The sequence below is a fragment of the Chlorocebus sabaeus genome, chromosome 21 (genome assembly GCF_047675955.1).
Source record: "Chlorocebus sabaeus isolate Y175 chromosome 21, mChlSab1.0.hap1, whole genome shotgun sequence".
Lineage (NCBI taxonomy): Eukaryota > Metazoa > Chordata > Mammalia > Primates > Cercopithecidae > Chlorocebus > Chlorocebus sabaeus.
Genome location: NC_132924.1, coordinates 90,054,413 through 90,075,344, shown reverse-complemented (window position 1 = coordinate 90,075,344; position 20,932 = coordinate 90,054,413). Strand labels below are relative to the sequence as shown.

The following is a 20,932-nucleotide window of genomic DNA, read 5'->3' as shown; positions in this document are numbered from 1 at the left end:
CAACAGATGTCCTCTTACTACAGCCTGCTGTAGATATAAAATATAAAAGCTCTACCCTACTCTGGGAATGTCAGATAACAATCCTTGCCTTAATGTATGTTAGTGAGGGACGGTAAAACATGCAGCAATATTTTTAGTTTTAAATGATACATTTCAAGGAATCATAGCTACATCCTCAGCTGTGTAACTACCAGAGCCTTCTCAAAATGCTGTCAATGTACATATTTATCTTTTGCATACTTATTTCAAACAGGAATCAGAAACAAAGAATGTTCTCCCTCACAAGAAATGACAAGGTTCCATTGTAACCAGCATCAGTGCACATATGGTATTTATTCTGGTGTCTGAATATTATTTAAAAGTAAAAACATTATGTATGTGATTCCAGCATTTGGAATGCAGTCAATCTACACCGCAGTGGTATCACTCTGAGGTTACAGCACATTGCCACAGAGAATATAAATCACTATAAATGTGGGATTAGAGCAGAGCCAGTTTGCTGGCAGTTTGCTGAGGTAAAAATGTTATCAATTTTCCTCTCATAACAGAAACCTCTTAAACAGAGATTAAAACATTAAAAACACCCCAGACTTTAACTCTGCTTAAAATGAAAGGCTCACCCTAGTTCAATCAGACCTTTTCTTGCATGCAAACAAAGATGACTTTTGCCCGCTAGAACAAGCAAGAGAGTAGTTCTTTGCACAGGTTGTTAACACACAAAGATCATTCCAACGAACCAACATCTCTCCATTAGAACCAGACTTTCAAGAGAACGAAACACCCCCAACAGAAACAAACAAAAACAAAAATAAGCCTTTTAGTGCCTTTATAGGATACACTACAATCTCTTCTGGGAAGTACTGGATTTAAACGTAAACTACATTATGGCAGGATTTTAATGCCATTTCCCATAAATGATGGCTGCTACAAAAGCATCTGAAAAATGTGGAAAAACCTACGTGGGAAGTTTTTTTTGTTTTTTTTTTTTCAAATCCAGATTCTCCATGTGCAAAGGGCTGCTGGGTTCCTGTAATTAAGAATCTGTTCAAGTTCATATGATATAAATATAAACCCTCAGTTTTCAAAGTGGCTATAAATTTGAATGCTAAATTTTATTCAAAATTGAAGTCAGTTTGCACTTCAGGGAGTAATTTTTTAAATGAAATACAGGAGTGCAAGATCTTGAGAGTGTTCAACCATAGAAATCTAATGGTTGGTTGGTGTCTTTTCAGTCAAATGCTACATGTTTTTCACTCCAATATTTGGCACGCATACAGAATTTTGTGCGTCAAGTTGGCCTTTTCCTTTTTCTAATTGGTTCTGGCCTTTTTGGAGAGGTTAGAGACACAATACAACTTTTAAAAGAGTGCATGTGTACACACAGCCACCCACCCATACCCTCTTCCTGGATTGCCCTCCACCCTCATGATTATAAGGATGCTTATGGTGGTCTTAAAATCTCTCTCATGTCAGCTGTCATTTGCATTGAGCTCATAAAATAATAATAAGGCTTTTGGCTTCACTAAACAAAAGCAAATACAATTTCTGCTTGCAATTCTATCCTTTACCCACCCTGCAGTGCAGGGCCCAGTCAAGTGTGAGATAAGCAGGGGAGGTCCGGAGAGAGGCCGGGAAAGGCACTGCACAAGCCTTGCCAGCGTCACCTCCCACCTCCTGGTCCCTTTCACTGCTAAGACATGCAACTGCTCCATGACAGCCTTGTGCCTTTTGCCAACTGTCCAGAAATTTTGCGAATCTAAGTATTAAAAACACACTGATTTGGCGGTGCCAATAAGAACAGAAAAAGGTCATTTGAACAGATCTATTTTATGAATGAGTACAGACCTAAAAATCCTTGAGAAAACACAAATTTCAGAGAAATTAAAAATACACATGTATTGGGTTAAAAACAAAACAAAAAAGCTAGGCCACTCAGAGTGAATACATGGTATACAAATGATATTTCTGCACTTTCTTCTGTGTGCCATCCCTTCCCCTACCTTGATTTTGGTTGTGCATTTGTTGAAGGGTCAAAATGAAACTGGGAATTAGTGAAAGAACAGATCATGTCTTCACAGTCAAGTCTGCGGCACAATGCTGCCTTCTTCTATCCCTGACCAGACACATTTTCTTGGTTCCAAGTCTACCAGTGCTGTTCCCATCAGAGATTCTCAATTGATACTGGGGGGAAAAATCACCAGAACCAAAGAAACGACAAAAGGATGGATACATGAATAAGTTAATTCCTGATTTTCCCAATGACTTCTAATGACCTCTTTTTACTGTACCTACCAGATAGGCAAGGATAGAATGTAATTAATCTAAGAGTATCTTAGATAACTTTATACAGATTATTTGTAATAGAGGGAACTGAGTTTGAATCCCAGCTCTACTTCTTATAATCAGTCGTTTGTCAAAAGGTGAGTGGCTTCTTATGTGACAAGCACACAAAGGTGAGAGCCCAGCACACACTGGCCCTGCCCTCATGGAGCTCACCACCAAGTGCCAGAAGCAGGATCCAATCATGAAAGTAAGAGCAAAGGTTTCCAGGGTGATGAACGCCTCCAAGGGAGTCACGGTGCTGTCTGTACATAATGGCAGAGCAGCCAGAGTGGCATTTAAAGGATGAGCAGGACCTGCCCAGGCTCACTAGTGTATGACTTTGGGTGGGTTGTTAATCTGTGTCCCTGGCTCTTCATCTGTAAAACGAGAATACCACAGGCCTCCAAAGGCTGGTAAAGGAACTAAGTGTAACAGCAAAGGTCAAGGCATCCACATATAGTGCCTGGCTGCTCAATAAAGGTTGGGTTTCTCTTTCCCCCATATCCCTCTCTATTAAACCTAAAGTTCCTACTTTCTCTATCAGGTCATACTCTAGCTTATACGTAAAAATTCTGCTTGTTTGTTAATACTTAGAAATGCAAGTGATAGAACAGGAAATTATCACCAAATTGCAAATTTCATGTCCTTACTTTTAAGTTCAATGTAGTTAACCAGCCACAAAGGCCATCTGTTTTTAGTGAGGCATTTGGGTGCAGCAACAAAGAAAATTCAAAAGTCAAAAGGCTGAGTTGTGATCCCATGCTTTCACCACCTAATTGTGTGACCTTGGGAAAAACACTTTCCCTTAGTTGGATTAAATGATGTTCTACTCTGAAATTCTAGGGTCTTATAGCAGACTCACTAACTTCCTAGTGACCCTCACCACTCTAATACTCAGTTCCTACTTTCATGATAGATAGTGTGGATACAAGCACTACTATCTATCTATCTAATGTGGGGTGTGTGTGTGTGTATTTTTTGCTTATATACACTGTACACACACACACACACACACACACACACACACACACAAACATTCCTCCCAAAGCATTTCAGATTCCTATTCATCTTGATCTCCTCAACCCAATGCCTGGCACAAAGGAGGGACTCAATAAATGTCTGTTGAATAAAGTAATGAATGAATAAATGCAAAATCAAGCAGAGACAGAATTTTCCTTTTTAAAGGTGGATCCATATGATAGCCAGTCACCAAGACTGAATAAAGGAAAGGAGCAAGTTGGTTCTACTGGGCAGTAGGTGGGGAACCATCATATGATATCTGGAGCCTGGCTATTAGGGTAAGTTAGCTATGACCAGAGACTTTAGCCCATCATTGCTTTCTCCCAAATTACAAAATTTAGCCTTGGATCTATGGGGGAGGGTGGTGGAATTTCTCTTTCGTAGTTCAAAAGATGCCAGCCTTATGGAGGAAAAGTTTGGCTAGAGGAAATGCCCTAAGAACCACATCTTACAGTGAGCAGCATTTGCCATCAGGTTCAAAGAGAATAAATTAGAATCAGAATCTCATCCTATGCTTCAACAATGGGCCATTTTCCCCTCTCAAAAGAAATACTCAGCCTTAGTTCCCCTAAAAAACACCACCCTCAAATCTTATACATTATTTAGTGGATTCTTTGGGGCGGGGGGATCTCTAAAAAGAAAATAAAGAGTCTTACTTGGTCAAGTAGAAAAAAACAGAAACAAAGAAAGGCTAAGTGATATACCCCATGGCAGACTAGCCTCCTGATATGCAGAACTAGAAAATTAAAGTTCACAGTTGTGGTCGGCAGGCAACCCCGCTTTCTAAAATAAATACAGCCAAAACAGAGCCCTGAAAAGATCAAGATAGGAAGGAGATAAAACCACATCAGTATTAATACAGGTAACACAGAGAATGTGCCATTTAAAATAGGGCCCCAGCAAAAATAAAAAATAAAAATAAAATAGGGCCCCATAGGTGTAATACCCTTGTAAAGAAGACCCAGTTCAAACAAGATCCTTCATTTCTCTTTTTTTTTTGTTCAACTCATACTTCCAGTGGTGCATGTATGTGAGGATCACCAGAACAGACAGTGTTTAAAATAAATACGATTCAGATAAGGTGGCAGCTATGTAATGAACTGGAAACATATGATAAAATCTTGTACATTAAAACCCTCGCCCTTTCTTAATGACTTGACTTTGAGGAATATATTGTGTACTTTCAGGGGCTGTGACAGTGATGAATCAAACATTCTGGAAACCTTTGAAATGCTGATGTATTTGTGGTTGAAGATTCAGGTTTTTTTTTTAAACTACCATATGTTTCAAACCCAAACCATCTCTGCCATGCATCAGCTGGACTTTGGGGTTTTATCAAAAATGGGAGGTTTTTTTTAGCTTGATTGGAGGAAAACTCACTTAATTCCACTAATTAAGGATGACTAATGTTCTAACATAACAAATTCATTAAAAAGCAAAACAAAATACACCTACATCCCTACCCCCCACACTTTTGACAGAAACTAAAAATTTGTTTTAAATCTCCCAAATTTACTAATAATCATTTTAAACATGGAACCCAGTAAAATTAGGTACTGTTACCTTCTTCCCTGAATTTTCTTTCTAATGAAAAAGGGAAGCTGGAAAGGAGTTGGGGAGTGGTCTTAAATTTCAGAATGAAGATAAAAATGATTCAAAGGAGAAAACCTAAACTATGAGGCTGGAGATGTCAAAAGGCACCACCAAGTGGTGCACTGGCAGAAGTGCAGCCTCCTTTGCTCCTGCACAGGCTGCCTATACATGGCCAGCTGACCTGAGAGGGAGCTGTGGCAACTGCCCTGAAGTCACCAGTCTGGGATGGGTGGGGTATGGCATTCAGTATCATTAGTGCTTCACAGTTTCTAAAAATTACTAAAGTTAAGTAAATGCTACTGTAAGTAGCTGAGTCAGAATTCTAATCCAGGTCATCTGATGGAAAATCCAGAGCTCTGAACCTCCATTTAACTTAGAATGAACACAGATCCAGAAGCGATGTCAAAAGACTGAATAAGATTGTCTGGGTTTGGAGGGGTAATTCTTTCTTCTAAATTGTATGATATTTACAGCTTTGTTTTTAAAAAAGACCAAAAACATCTGTAATGAGATATTTTTTAAACATATGTGTATACATATGTGTATATATACATATACATATTTATGCTTGTTGAAAATTTAAAAACAGAAATATGAAGAAAAAAGAAATTACTTAAAATCCACAATTGAGTGGTAATCACTTAAAACAAACTTATTTACTTATAGTCTCTTTATTTATACATACCTGTTGTTTATTTTATAAAACTGGTCTCATTTGATATTTAAAAGGTTTAAGTCAGTATTAAACAACAAAATACAATTTTATATAGGATGATTAACTTTCTAAACACTACAGAGAGATCAGGTGCAATAAATACACCCTACGCTGTAAGTAGTGATGTAAATTTCAATTGTGGGCTTCCAAACAAATGTTTCAGAGATGACTGATCTTTGTATTCTTAATCTGTTGTTTAGTACGGTGAAGGAAAAGTGAACTTGGGTTTACATCCTGGCTCCCCAACAGTGGCCACAGGACCTTCAACAAGACACTGATCTCAATGAACCTGTTTCCTCTCTTGAAAAATTGAGATGGCCACCTCTGTTCGGCCTAACTCAAAATATTATCAGGAAGAGTGAATGATGTAAATGCAAAACCTCTGTAAATTACCCAGTTAAACAAACACTCTTCAAGGTTCGTGGCATTCTCAAGCATTTAGCATACAGTAAGCACTTCCACAGTCCTCTTTTCTAAAATTGAATGTTATGGCTTTCTGTGAAAACTGAATGGCAATGTAAGTGACTTTGGCTGGGATCACAGTTACCTGATTTTCACAAACACTTCTCCAGAGTGGTTCCTGCTTATCTGTAAGGATCAACTGTAGAATTTTCCTTTCCTGTAGGTACCTGGCCATACTGTGTTATGTCTGAAAACCCACCCCCTCTTTTTATCCTAATAAAGCATTCTGCCAATTTGAGAAAATTAAATCCCCATACAGCTATCCTGCTTGATTTTGTAGCTCCCTGTTTCACTTCATGTTTCTTTTAATCCCATCATCCTTCCAGTGGATCAGAGCATCTCCCCATTGTTATCTGACCACATGGATAACTAATTTCCAAAGGGAGTTTCCAGTTACTCTTTGAAGGATTTTTATTTTTTCTATAGTGATACCATTTTTCTATGGTGATACCATGTCTTTATTACCCCACCCTTTTTTTGGGTCCCTTCTATAGGACAGATAACTTTCTTTCCTATGAGACCCAATGGATGAGCTTCTATTATTGTTTCCAAGAGACCAATCTACAAACATTTGGCAAGCCAACTTGTCCATTTAATTTCTCCACAACTGACACTAGGTAAGGCCTCTCTCATTCAGTCCTGTTGGGCTTTTCTGTCTCTTTCTCATGCTTAAATAAACATGTATTGTGTTCCTTTCTGATAGAACACCTTACATACAACAGGAAGCACAAGCCAGAAGGAATCATGACCATGCTCACACACACCCTGAGTGGAGTATGGTGTGTCTTAACCCATTTAAATACAGTTGCTGGTGCCACCCAGGCCACCTGGAGTGTGCTATTACACTTACTGAGGAGGGGCGGAGGCACTGATCAAATCCTCCTTCAAGTTATAAATAGTAATCTATAGAAGCAGAACCACTAACTAATTCGCTAAAGAGATATTTTCAAAACTAAACAAAAATTTTCAATCAACTTTGAGTTCCATCTCTAGTGTATTTTTATACCATCCCATTTTGCTCCCCCAACCTCCCTTCCTACACCAACTTGGACTCCTAATGGGTTAGGGAAGGGCAGGAAAAGGGAGGAGCATATTATCAAAATGAAAATGGAAGCAGCAAAGATAAACAGAGTGAAAGGATTAAAAAGACACTTGTTTGAGGGGTTGATCAGAGTAAGGGTGAGCTAGGAAAAAACTGTCAGAAGACTCTAATATTTATTGTTTTAGTTTCCCATGGGTGGAAAAAGAAAGCCATGCTTCATATTGTACTTGTTTTGCTAAAATTAATGCTAGCAGAGTGTCAATGCACATGTTGTCCAATAATTCATAGTCTTGGCTTTTTTCCTTAATTTACATTCTCTCAAACAGCCCCACCACTTACCATTTCTTCACACAGTGTCCTTGCTTATAATACTGTCCTACTTCTTCAAGGCTTGGTTCAAATCTCATCTGACTCATAATGTTAACCATGATCACTCCACCCCATAGACCTCTCCCTTCTGAAAAATCAACAGGCAGCTGCCACATGCTGCTGGTTCCTCTTCCCAATTAGATGACATGCTTCTCCAAGGCAAGGAGCATATCTCACTCACTATTACAGCCTCTTCTCCTTACATGGAATAATAATATCTATGGAGAAAAAGCCCGCAGATTTATTTATCCCTACATTCATCTACCAAGCATTTATCCATTAATACATGAATGCTACAACTCCTAGCAAACACTAGGGTTCAATGGCCACTGTTCTTGGTTTGAAGCATAACTGCCACACCTTTTTGGGTAGTCACTCTGACTCCAGTGGAGGATAACTGTGGCTCTTAGCCAACCCTCCCAGAAAGGCCATCAAGAAGTGGTCATCAGCGTCCAGCACGAAGCCTAACCCCATGCCAAAGATTACCAGGATGCTGTGGGGCTGTCCAAGTTTCCAAACAGGGTTTTCAGGGTGACAGGGTGCCCCTTTGAAGAACATCTGGGTTCATCCCTTCTATAACATAAACTTACCCTTCTGAGCTGTGGAAACGGCCTCACCACAGGAATATCCACCACCACCGGGGGATGGAAGAAACTAAGTCACTAACTGGCTTACATGCGCCATCACAGAACACAAGAGCAGTACATATGTAAATCTTCATTATTCATCATAAACACTCAGTACAAAAACATTTTAGCACCTCTTCATGCTCTTAAAAATGTTTCAAAAAAAGAAGAGTACTTACTGCCTTCCCACGTACAATGCAAAAGATTCAAAGCCCCTTCCACTCTCTTCCAGTGTGCAAGATGAAAGAATGCATATGCTATTGCTTCACTGTCTCCTCTCTTCAGGATATGTTCTGGGGGTAGGATTAAGCTTTTCATTTCTAGTAGGTACTGAAATAAAAAAGGAGGACACAGTTGTGTTAATACATAAGTAATTTGGAATTCAGTATTGAAAATGGAGCAGTTGATTTCCCTAAAGCCACCATTTATAAGCATTTCATTAAACCTGAAACCTCATTACTACATTTGACGGCAATTACTAAAACATCCAGCAACACAAAGTTTGCTGACAGATGATTAGCCTTGTACTAGTTTCCTACAGTGAAGATCAGAGGCTTTCAGACTAAGACACTCTAATCAAAGAAATACATAAGACTCAAATAGCATAAAGGAAAATGTAGAAGACATGATAATTTGGTATAATTTTGGAAGCAGAATGAAACCTTATAAAATGGACACATGAAGGTTAAAAAGTTATGTGGTTAAACCAAGTGCAGTAGAAAGATTTGAGATTGAGTAGCACTGTCCACTATTTTTTTCTATACACATGTATCAAGGAGAAGAATCTTGTCCTATGAAAAGAGCCACCCACAGCTGCTCAAGTGCTACAGGGAGGAAGGGTGGCAGCCAGAGCATGGGAAGACCCAAGGGAGGGGAGCGTTATAGACCCCAAACTGTGACACTCTTAGATCCTTTCCCAAAGACTAGGGAGTGGGGGTGGGGAATGGGGGTCTCAGCATACACCTCTTCATTGCTATCTTCTACAAAGTGGGTAGGAGTATAGGGCAAGAATGGATATACTTCCGGGGGCTGAGAAAAGACTACGTTTCCATTTTTATTCTTCTGTTTTACTATAGGATAGATAGGGAGCAATTTTTGAAGGTTATTTTATAATTGCAAATGTTAACCTTTCTTTTCTGGCTGGCATTCTCCCCTCCTGGATCCATCCGTGACACCCACACCCACAACCACACCCACACCCACACCCCCACCCACACACCCACCCCACTACCACCACCAAAGACAAACATAACAATAGCCCATGCAATCTCCTTTAAAATGGAGACTAACAGACTACAGAGGGATATGGACAGCAAGAGCAAGTGCTAAAAAAAGGTGTTCCAAAATGTTACTATCAGAAATAACTGCCTAGGTATTTTTCTGTCCGTGGAAGTTTATGAAAGACAGTGAAAGGTAGAAGAGTCCTGGTATACAGAATGGACACTATGGTACAACTATCAATGTTTCCCTGTCATCTAGTTGAGGATTTGTACCCTTTGGGCATCACCCAGTTGCCCTTAAGCTTCCTCTCCCATTGGCACGCTTGGTGTCGAGGTGTATGGCCCGGCAGGAGCCAGGAGAACACATGCAGGCATCTTGGCTCAGCAACGGCAACTTTCCTCACTCTGGGTCTGATATCTGAAGAAACCTCCAAGCTTCTGGCCTCAAAGCAGAAAGAGTAGGGAAGTGAAAGAGAGACACCCAGAGAGCAGCAGGAGGACAGTGATATGGTCGTCACACTTGGGAGGAGGTAGGATAGAAAGCCCCACTCCACAGAAAGACCTGGGACCCATTTCCAGGCTGGTCATGACAGGTGTTTGTTATTTTGGTAAACTCCTCAAACATGCGTTCTAAAAGAACTTTTTGGCCATCTGCCTTTTTGGATTCTATGAACTACTGCTTTCCTCCTAATGTCTTGTTTTAAAACAGTGCAAGACAAAAGTCTTTTTCGAAAAATAACAATAGAGAATTACCTAGCAATCCAATTTGCACTATGTTTATATGAGTATCAGTCATAATACAGTTATATTTACTTTATGGTGAATTTTATGTTTGGAGTTACCTGACTATCCTCTTGTGATTTTGTTACCTTAATAGGAACCATTAAAATGTACATTGCTACTGCCAGTGATGGTCTTAAAGGACCCCGAGGCCATGAGTCATGAGAAAAACAAATAACTTGTAAAGTGTTATAAACTGTATTAATTGTTTCAGAGTAAGTTGGAGAAGGAAGAGCATTTGGTTATCCATAATAATCATCATGGAAAAAACAATGGAGAAGGGAGATTTCTGGCCTAATGAGACCCCCGGAATAAGATTTTCATCTGATTTTCTAATTATTCATAGTCACCACGTCTATCAAATAGTCAATTTTTAAAGAAGGATCATGCTTATAAAATTTGAAACAAATAAAATATGAAAACAACTAACTCATGTGTCCCAGGTATACAGAAATCTCCTTAAAGCCCCTGAAATCAGATGGTGGCTATAAGTGTAAACTCCCATTCTTCTCATTTCTTTGATTAGAAAAGGCTTTTACATTTGATTAAGGATCTATGAAAGAACTCTTCTCTTAGCCTAAAGAACCTTCAGGAATAGGGGCACCTGAGAAGGAGTGGGCCTGGTAGTCACCCACATTTGTGGGTAGAAAATAAACTAGCAAGGCCAGGTGCGGTGGCTGACGGCTATAATCCCATCACTTTGGGAGGTCGTGGAGGGTGGATCACGAGGTCAGGAGTTCAAGACCAGCCTGGCCAAGATGGTGAAACTCTGTCTCTACTAAAAATACAAAAATTAGCTGGGTGTGGTGGTGGGTGCCTATAATCCCAGCTGCTCAGGAGGCTAAGGCAGAGAATTGCTTGCACCCAGGAGGCAGAGGTTGCAGTGAGCTGAGACTGTGCTACTGCACTCTAGCCTGGGTGACAGAGCAAGACTCCATCTAAAAACAAAAACAAAAAAAAAAAAAGAAAAGAAAAGATAAGCTAGCAGGAGGCAGGACAAGTCAACTGGCAGGCGAGGGTAGGAGTTCCGAAAATTCCTGACAAAGAGGCATTATAGATATGTGCTATCCCTGTTCAATACGACAGTTTCTACCACATGTGGCTATTTATATTTAAATTAATTAAAACCAAACAAAATTAAAAATTCAGTTCTTCCATCTCACTAGCCATATTTCAAGTGCTCAGGTACTGCATGTGGCTAATAACTACTGTATTGGACAATGCAGGGAATATTTCCATGATCACAGAAAAGTCTTTTGGACAACATTGAAGGCCGCTGTAGACAATGGTTTTTCATCTTTGGATAACTGGACCAATTTTTTTTTTTTTTTTTTTTTTTGTGAGAGGGCTCACTGCAAGCTCCGCCTCCCGGGTTTACGCCATTCTCCTGCCTCAGCCTCCGGAGTAGCTGGGACTACAGGCGCCCGTCACCTCGCCCGGCTAGTTTTTTGTATTTTTAGTAGAGACGGGGTTTCACCGTGTTAGCCAGGATGATCTCGATCTCCTGACCTCGTGATCCGCCTGTCTCGGCCTCCCAAAGTGCTGGGATTACAGGCTTGAGCCACCGCGCCCGGCCCTGGACCAATTTTTAACATGAAAAAATTTCAAAGGTGCTCATGACAGGAATCATCAGGGTAGTAGCTACTGACTGAAAATATACAATATGACAAAAAGCTACAATAAATGTAATAAAACAAAAATTAATCTAAAAGCATTGTTGGCCACCAGGGCATCTACACATAAAACATTTGAAAAATAGTAGTACACATGTGTGTGAGACAGATGGCTTACTCAGCCTGCAGGCTCAGTGGGATGCATATGGCCTCAAGGCCATCATCCACAGCCCCAAACACAGGCCATGAGGTAATGCTGTTTCTCCTCTAAGCTCTCTCTAATCTTTGTGTATGTGTACTACTCACATGCCACCTTATATTAGTTATCATGTATCTTGTTTCTCTGTTGAATCATAAGACCCGGAAGAGCATGAACCTTGTCATCTGCATCTTAATTTCCCCTCCCGCACCTCCTACAGAGCCTTGCACATCAAGGTAATATTTTTTTAAGCTGAATTAAATTGAAATCTTACTTCCCAAGAAGTCTCTCAAAGTGAACATCCCTGGCCTAATCAGCCTTATGAGGCTAACCAAAGCAACACATTAAGGAAGTAACTCTGCCTTCTCATCTTATCTACCTTATGGCAGCAATCGGCTATGACTATAAAAGAGATTTATACTCCTTTATAATTCTAAACAAAATATTGGCCCTAACTAAATGGTGAAGGCTAATAACAACAATGTGTTATGTTTTTGGCCAGGCTTAAAATGGCTGGCAAGATCAGTTCTCAACATGTACAACATTTAAATTAGAAAAGCATGGAACAACATTTCACGTCTTACTTGTTAGGAGAAAAATAAATGGAAGAGGGCAGATCCCTATCCACAAGTATGCAGAAATCAATTAGAATAACTATAGCTTGCAAATCAGAGAACACGCTTTGTCCATCTATAATAATGGCTTGGTTTCTACTAGCTCAGCCAGCATTCTGTGCTATCTTGCCCGCCATCCTGCGTCTAACTTCCCTCCCAGATAAAATCACACTGATCTTGAAGTGCAGTGCTTCTAAAAATTTCGGAAGCAACTTTTCAAAATCTATTTGTGTCAGCATCCACTGCAGGAGCACCTAAAGTCAGGGCATATGAAGAGAAGCAGAGAGCTATGGTCTTTAGGTGTGAGCAGCGCCTATTCATGGAGGTCTCTGAGACAAGACTGGCTCAGCTGTCAAGGAAACTGCTGAAGAGATGTGGCCTATTAGAGGCCACCTTGGGTGGCTGCTAAAGTGCTTTTTGCTAAGATCTTAAAATTCTATAATAATTTGAATGAAAATGATCCCATAGTTATCATTCACATAAATGTTAATACCAAAGAATTAACTCATACACCTCTTTTTTGGGATTTGCAATATCAACAATAGCATAAGTCATATAAAAATCATTAGCAAAAGTATGGGAATAAGCAAAATGTGAAAAAAAAAAAACAGGTAAATTAACTTATATCACAGTTAATGATGGCTATTAAGTGGCTCCCAAAACCAGGTAATGAAAGAATATGTATTAGCACAGGGAAATGTTCATGATACATTGCTAAATGAAAAAAAATCAATGTACCCTAACAATTTACATAGCAGATTATTAATTATTTTGACAATAAAAATGTATAGGTAGACATTAAAAACCAGTAGAAAGTCACAGGTTGAATGTTCATGGTGGTTAAATATTTGATTTTAATGGGAGATTAACTTCTTTTGTACTCTTTCTGTGCTTTCCAAGTTTTCCATAATAAACATTTTGTAAGGGATGGGGTCTCGCTCTGTTATCCAGGCTGAAGTGTAGTGGTGCAATCATAGCTCACTGCAACCTTGAACTCCTGGGCTCAGGCGATCTTCCTGCCTCCGCCTCCCAAGTTACTAAGACTACAGGCACATGCTACCATGCCTGGCTTGCAATAAATATTTTTATTTTTTTCTCGCTATATATGTATGTACATGTATGTATGTATATATGTAATACAAATCTATTTTCTAGACTTGCATCAAAACACACATGCACACACACACACATACACACAAACACACAAACAAAAGACAACTGGAGATAGCAATTTTTTTCATGCCTACAATGCTTTGGTGCAACTGGTTCTGATAAAATGGCCTAACACCAGAAAAGATGTTTTTAAAACATCAATAAAGAGTTCTGCGAATTAAGCTAGTGCTATTTGGGAGAGACACCACATAGTCTGACTTTCAATGTTGCTTACTCCCTGGAATGAGTAAGACACAAAGCAGGGACAGGACAAAAAACACTGCAAGTAGTCACAGCTCACTCAGATCATGTGGTGATGGAGAATGCGGTACATGTCACCAGGATTCCTTGCCTTAATCTCATCTACCATCTGCCACTCTGAATCACTTACTGGAATCCTGGCTCTACTGTTTAGCTACAAGACCCTGGACATGATTCTTTGCTCATCTGTAAAACTGGAATAGTAAAAACATACCTTGCTGGGTTTAATTTTTGAAGATTAAGTAATATATGTAAAGCATTCATTCACATAGTACTAGGCATATAAGTGTGCATTGAATAGTAGATATTTTTGCCACTAAAAAATATTATATGATCATATTACTGTAGAGGTAATTTGTGTTTTCCACATATACATGTCCCACAGATAACTGAGTTTGTTTTTGGGTAAAATACTTCAGCACTTTTATTGTAGTAGCAGATCAGTTGAAGAGACCTGGCTACCAAGGGTCATTAACCGATCAATACGGAGCCAGGCATAAAGCAAAGCTGAATTGTCAAATTAAACCTGGTGATTTCAGTACCACTCAGCGATCCTCATCACAAGGTACCTTCTTCTTCCTGGTTCACTTATCTATTCATTGGTTACTTTGCTTCATTCAAAAAATATGTGAAGGCTCACAGTGTATCCCAAGAATATAGATACGGGAGCACCCACAGGCTATCCAAGGACATGGCTATGGAAGGATCCTTTGTGTATTCCAAGGACACAGCTATGGAAGCACCCATAATTTACCTCAAGGGCATGGACATGAATCAGGTCAGGTCCCCACCTTGATGATCCATAGTCTTTGTAGGAGTAGAGGAGGGAGAGAGAGACAGTGGGAGGAAGGAGAGAAAAAGAGAATGTATAGAGAAAGAATAAAATTCAACATGGTGAGTAGCTTAGAAAGATGTATAAACTTAGCACTAAGGAAGCAAATGGACAGCATTGTGTCTGAGAAGGCTTCACAGAAAAATGAAAATATCAATCTTACTAATTACATAAGAGTTTATACTGAAAAAATGAGGAGGGGGGATTCCAAACCAGCATGAAAGGGCAAAGTATACCAAAAGCATCGAAGGCTACCAAAAGCAAACCAAGGCATCAAAGGGCATGATGTGTTTCTAAACTGGTGGGGCCTGACTACTAACATGATGGTTATTGCCAACACTGATTACGCACTAACACACGTGCCAAGCATTATCTCAGTAACTCCTTAACACTCTCTGTGACAGAGCTAATATTACCATTCCTGTTTCACAGATGGGAAAATGAAGGCTTTAGGAAGTAACTTGTTCAGAGTTGCACAGTTGCACGTGGCAGAACCTGCATTTGAACTCAGGCCACTCTCCAAAGGAGTGAAGTGGAAAAAGTAGGCTGTAAAAGGCCTTCATGATCTGCTCCAGAGGGTGCCCTGACCTTTAGTAGCTGGTTTTCAAACTTTTAGACACAGAATACAGTTGGTTCTTGAGCAACCTGGGTTTGAACTGCACAGGCCCACTTTTATACAAATTTTTTTTCAACCAAACACAGATTGAAAATACAGTATTCATGCAATGGGAAACCTGCATATATGGAGAGCTGATTTTTTTGCAGAACACAGGTTCTATTGGGTTCTGCAGGGCTGACTCGGGGACTTGAGTATGCGTAGATTTTGGTATATGTGACGGGTCCTGGAACCAATCTCCTGCAGATACTGAGAGATGGCTGTAATTTGTTCAGAGAGAGAGAAAAAAAACACTTAGACTCTGTGAAGCTGATGCAAAAGAAAGCTGTGGGGAAATCTGAGGGATGGACCCAAGAGAGGTCTGGGGAACCCTCCTGGCTCTCCTAGGAGGACAGTTTGGAAATCACTGCCATAGGCAACTGGGAAGTGAGTTGTGCAGTTTGCAATTCTGAAAGAAATGGGTGAATTATGTGTAGGATCAACAGACAGGGAAGAGATGGAAATTAGCAAAGTCTTAAAAAGCTCCTGTTAGAGTCCAGGTGATGGGGACAAAATTGGGGGATGAAGGAGGAGCTTTTCCAGGACTTGGTGCCTGACTAAATGTGAGAGTGAGGGGAGGAACCAAAGGTGACAAATTTTTAGTGTAAGAAACTAGAATAATGTGAGTTCCTTAGCTAGCGTAAAGACACCAGAAGAGGAAGAGGCTTAGCAGGGAAAGGTAACAAAAACAGCTTGAAGAACCTGCAGAACATCCCTGGAAAAATGGCCTGAAGGCAGCTTGGTCTGCAGGTCTAGAGCTTAGGAGAGAAGCTGGAGACACAAATGTGGGCGTTCTGGGCCAGAGGTGGGAGCTGCGCAGTAGGAGCAGCAGAGATCTCTCAAGACAGCTTCGAGCAATCAGGGAGAGGGCAGTGAACAGAACTCCCCGGAAAACATAAGTGCGTGGCAGCACAGAAGAGGAGGAGGAGGAGAGTGCTGACATACAGGAGTGGCACAGAGAGTAGGTGTCATGGGGTCAAGATGGCCTCAAGACATAAGAAGCAGGCTGGCAGGGGGCAGTGGCTCACACCTGTAATCCCAGTACACTGGGAGGCCAAGGCAGGCAAATCTCTTCAGCCCAGGAGTTCAAGACCAGCCTGGGAAACATGGCAAAACTGAAGTGGAGGGTCAGGTGGGAGGACTGCCATGATAGCACCACTGCATTCAAGCCTGGGTGACAGAGCAAGACCCTGTCTCATAAAAAAAAAAAAAAAAAAAAAAAAAGACATAAAAAGCAGTCGGTCAGTGGGACCAAAGCATTTAGTCAGTGGGACCAAATGCCGAGGAGAGATGAAATAGGATGAGATTTGAGAAGAGGTCAACAGTTCTGGTGGCCTAGGTGGCAGCGAGCTTAATAAGAGTGACCTCAGTAGAGGTGATGAGCCTGGTGGGGGTGGCCTGTATGGGGATAGTCTTGGAGAAAGCAGCTGCAGTACTTTTTGTTAAAGAAAGAGACTTATAAACTTCCTATTCCTGAGAAATGTGGCTAAAAACTGGTTTCTGTTCATTTTCCTCTGGGTCATATTTCCACAATACGTTCTCCTTACTCTAATCCAAAAAAGCTTTGGAACAAAATATGACTCAATTCAAAGAAACTTATATTGAAATAATATTTCTAAAATGTCCTGTTGATATACAATATCATAGACAGTCTGTCAGGGTATTTTGAATTTCTGCTTCCACGCTTCAAGCATTTTAAAATACTAAAACCCACTACACATTTTGTTTCCTAAATTGGATTAAAAAGCAATTTTATACTCTGTCAATCAGCTTTACCAAGATATAAAGGGAGGATTGCTTTAGTGTTTGCATGAAATAGAATTTCCATCACTATAACAATGTCCTGTAGGTACTCCATTAGCATATACAATTACCATGATGTTTTCTTCCACAAGCCTCTTGAAATCCCCATGAAACTAGTTTCTAGATTAACATGAGATGAGCTTTCTTTTTTTTTTTTAAAAAAGAAAGTACGTTTTTAATGGGAATGTATTTCTGTCATAACATTCTTCATTCTTTCCTCTCTGTTTTCTCATGACTTCCCACACTCCTAGACTTAAAATTTGAAAGCTAAATATATGTATTAGGCTAGGTCCTCACCTCCATATTGTGTCAACCCCAGTCTGCCCCGCTGCTGAAACGAGTGCTGGGAGTGTGGCACCCTTCTCCCCTCGGTACCCTCTGGGACTGCCCGTTGTGCCCTCCGCTACCTCTTGGGCGGGCGCAGTGAGGACAGCAGATGGTTTACTGGTTCTGGGATTTGGGGCAAGATTAAGATGAAAGCTATCCCCCGTTGGTGCTGGCAAGTTTTCTTGATTTTTTCCCCTCAGCAGCTCTGTCTACAGCACTCGGACATGCTAAGGAACTGGTACTGGCTCCGCAGGCTCCTCCCTGCTGCTCAGAGCAGGATGTGAGGCCTCCTCCTCTATGGGTGGGACCTCAAAAGCTTAGGATTTTCTGGGGGTGATGGGTCACAGCCATGTGTTATTTTCTGAACTGTATGCAGAGGGGCCTTGGGGTTGCTGGGCCACCAGACTTCTCATCCCAGTTTCAGGCAGAGCATCTACTTGCTTATTTATTAAGGTTTCATGTAAGACTGAATTAGGAGAGGAAAAATGTTTACTGCTTTAAAAAAGTTAAAAATTGTTTGTTTTTGTAGAAGTAAACACAAGCTGGCCAGCGGAGGCCTGTGTGTGGTAGTGAAGACCCGTGACTTGGGAAGCCCTCCTTGGTGATATTGACCAGGTCAGCCTTTCCTATCAGCCAAGGCTCAATTCTGGGAACTACCACGTTCAAGGTTTTCAGAGTTGAGAGGGAGGTTTGGGCATTCTGTATACCGCCAGGCCACTCCCCTACCACTGCACACTTGGAGAATGTTTCTAACAGCAAAGCACAGGATCTGGCTTCCAGAAGTTACAGAGTACCTGGGTTATCTGCCCCAACTCTGACTGTGAGCTGGCTGCCTCACTGTGGTGGGCCCAGCAGCACTCTGCCTGTCTCACGGGGGCACGGGCCAGTCTGTCTTCTCAATGACTGAGCAATTCTTGTGACAGCACGCATCATGTACTGACCAGCGTTCCAGTGGCTGGCACATAATTAGTGCTCAATAAGTGCTAGCTGAATGTGCTGCTGGGAGGGAAAAGGGGACTCTGCTTCAGAATTGTATACCTTTGGAGACTAGAGAAGCTGGTGGACAGCAGCAGGAAGGTTAGCCCCTCCAGGATGAAGTAAAGTTGCAGGGTTGTCTCCTGTTTATTCTATTAGAGCAGAGTGATCCTGCTTAAGTAAGAGTAGTTCAAATATGTTGTGGTTGACAGGAGAGTTAGCAAGGTGTGTGGTTTCCAGCTGAGGGAGGAAATGGAAGAATTCCTCTTCTGAGGGCATGAGAGCCTTGCCAACTCTGATAATGAGAATAGGCACCAAGACAGAGGGTGCAGGGTCAGGGAGGAAGGAGATATAAGCAACCCAGGCTGGGAGACGCCAAACTGCTTAGGCCAGGTCTGAAAAAAGTACCTGGTGATGTTCAAGTGGGTCCCTACCTCCTCTATGACTCTGGGCACCTGGGACCCCTGACCACACAGCTCACACTAAGGGAGATTTCCCTGCCACCTCTCTCTCTTCCACTCACACTGCTCTCCTTGTCCCGGTGGTAGGCAGTGGAAATGACTCCAACAGCCCAACTCCAATTGGTAGAAGTACCCCTGGGAATGAAACAAACAGCTGCTTGCTTTTTATAGGCTGAAGAAGAAAAGCTTTGGAAAGAGTGAAAACTTAATAGAATCTGGAAACATTTTGCTGGGGCAGCCAATGATGATGGGTTCGGTGTATGTATGTGTGTATTAGGGACTGTTAATGTAGCCCTACAATCTTGATTACTCAGACAGGGAAATATGAGTTATATAATTGAAAGACAGGTGGCTTCAGCCTCCATAATAGAGGGGACACCTGCCTCTGTAATCAAAGTAGAAGACACAGTGATGTTTTACGAGGCAACCTCATGCATGCCTAGGACAGGCTTTCAAGTCTGTTCCACCTGAGGAGGCAGGTGCAACAGGGAGAGGAAGGGGCCTGCGTATGGGCAAGTTTCATACCAGACGTGAAGTGTTGTGCTGGGGTAGAGGACCTGATGGGAGTGGGTTGGCAGGGAGCAGGGATGGTACCAGGCTCAGAACAAGAATATAAGACACAGGTCGGAAATGGGTAACACTTAATCAGCCACAAGCAAAGAACTTACCAAGCAGCTATAAGCTGCAGAATCCCTGAAGACAATAGCTGCAGCCAGAACATGCTAGAGCCTCCCCTCAAATCTGGAGGCCTGAAGGGACCCTGAGGGTCCTCAAGGCCAAGGCATTGAGGTGCCACTGTTATACTCTCTGGTTTCCTTCTTCAGGCTAGGGTGGCCCAAGAAGCACCTGTTAATGCATGTTTCTAGGCGGCCTCTATTTCCACCTAGCCTGCAAGCACAGAAATAGAACGGGAGGTAAAAAGGAAGAGATAATGAAGGGGCCAACATGTATTGAGCAGGTACTGAATGAATTACACGATGTAATTTCATTTACCTGTCATCAGTCCTGTGAAGCCATTACTTTTATCCTCATTTTATCAAAACAAGAATGGGCAGGAAAATAACTCCCTCCGCCCATACTTTATTCCAGTCCTGTGGACAGCAAGTAATGGGAGTAACTGTTCTGAACACTTTTGCACTTTTCTCTTTTTTAGAGACAAAGTCTCTTTCTGTCACCCAGGCTGTGGTGCAACAGCACAATCGTGGCTCACTGCAGTCTTGACCTGTTGGCTCAGCCTCCCGAATAGCTAGGATTATAGGTGTGTGCCACCACACCCAGCTAATTTTTTTGTTTGTTTGTGGAGATGAGGTCTCACTATATTGTCCAGGCTGGTCTCAAACTCCTAGACTCAAGCAATCTCCCTGCCTCAGCCTCCCAAAGTGCTGGAATTACAGGCATGATGAACCCTTTCAATGATACTTCATAGCTCTCCTTGTCTTCCTTGCTCTGTTGTTATAATATGTTTTGCCTGACAATTCAGAAAGGAATAAATACAAATGGCTAACAATGTTCAACCAAGTTAGTAGTGGCAAAGAAATGCAGACTTAAAGAACAAAATTCCATTTGTACTTAATAGGTTCATAAATATTTATTGCTCCCCTTCTTTCCTTTTTAAACAAACTGCTCGACGACAGTGAGGGTATGATAAAATGGTGAAGAAGGAGTTGTCTGCTGATTTAAACTGCTATAATCTTTTTTGGCAAGTAGTTTGGCAATATCAAGAGCCTTAAGTGTTTCCACACATGACTTAGTAATTCCCATACTTCAAATCTACCCTCAGGAAATAATCCTGACTAAAAAGTCTTCTTGCCCAAAGAGGTTCATTACAGAAGTTGACCCATCATGTCAACTTGGTATCTACCATGGAGGACTCAAGAAGTAGATTAGGCTG

General features: G+C 41.2%; 1 protein-coding gene across 14 annotated transcripts in view; it reads right to left on the bottom strand.

The window, feature by feature from the left end:
* Nucleotides 1-20,932, bottom strand: part of ST7 (suppression of tumorigenicity 7) — a 276,697-nt gene that overhangs the window by 11,794 nt on the left and 243,971 nt on the right. For all 14 annotated transcript variants that reach the window (XM_007982681.3, XM_007982683.3, XM_007982682.3 and 11 more), the window contains one exon: nt 8,329-8,479. In XM_007982681.3, coding sequence (XP_007980872.1) covers nt 8,329-8,479 — 151 coding nt within the window. The remainder of the gene's footprint in view (nt 1-8,328; nt 8,480-20,932) is intronic.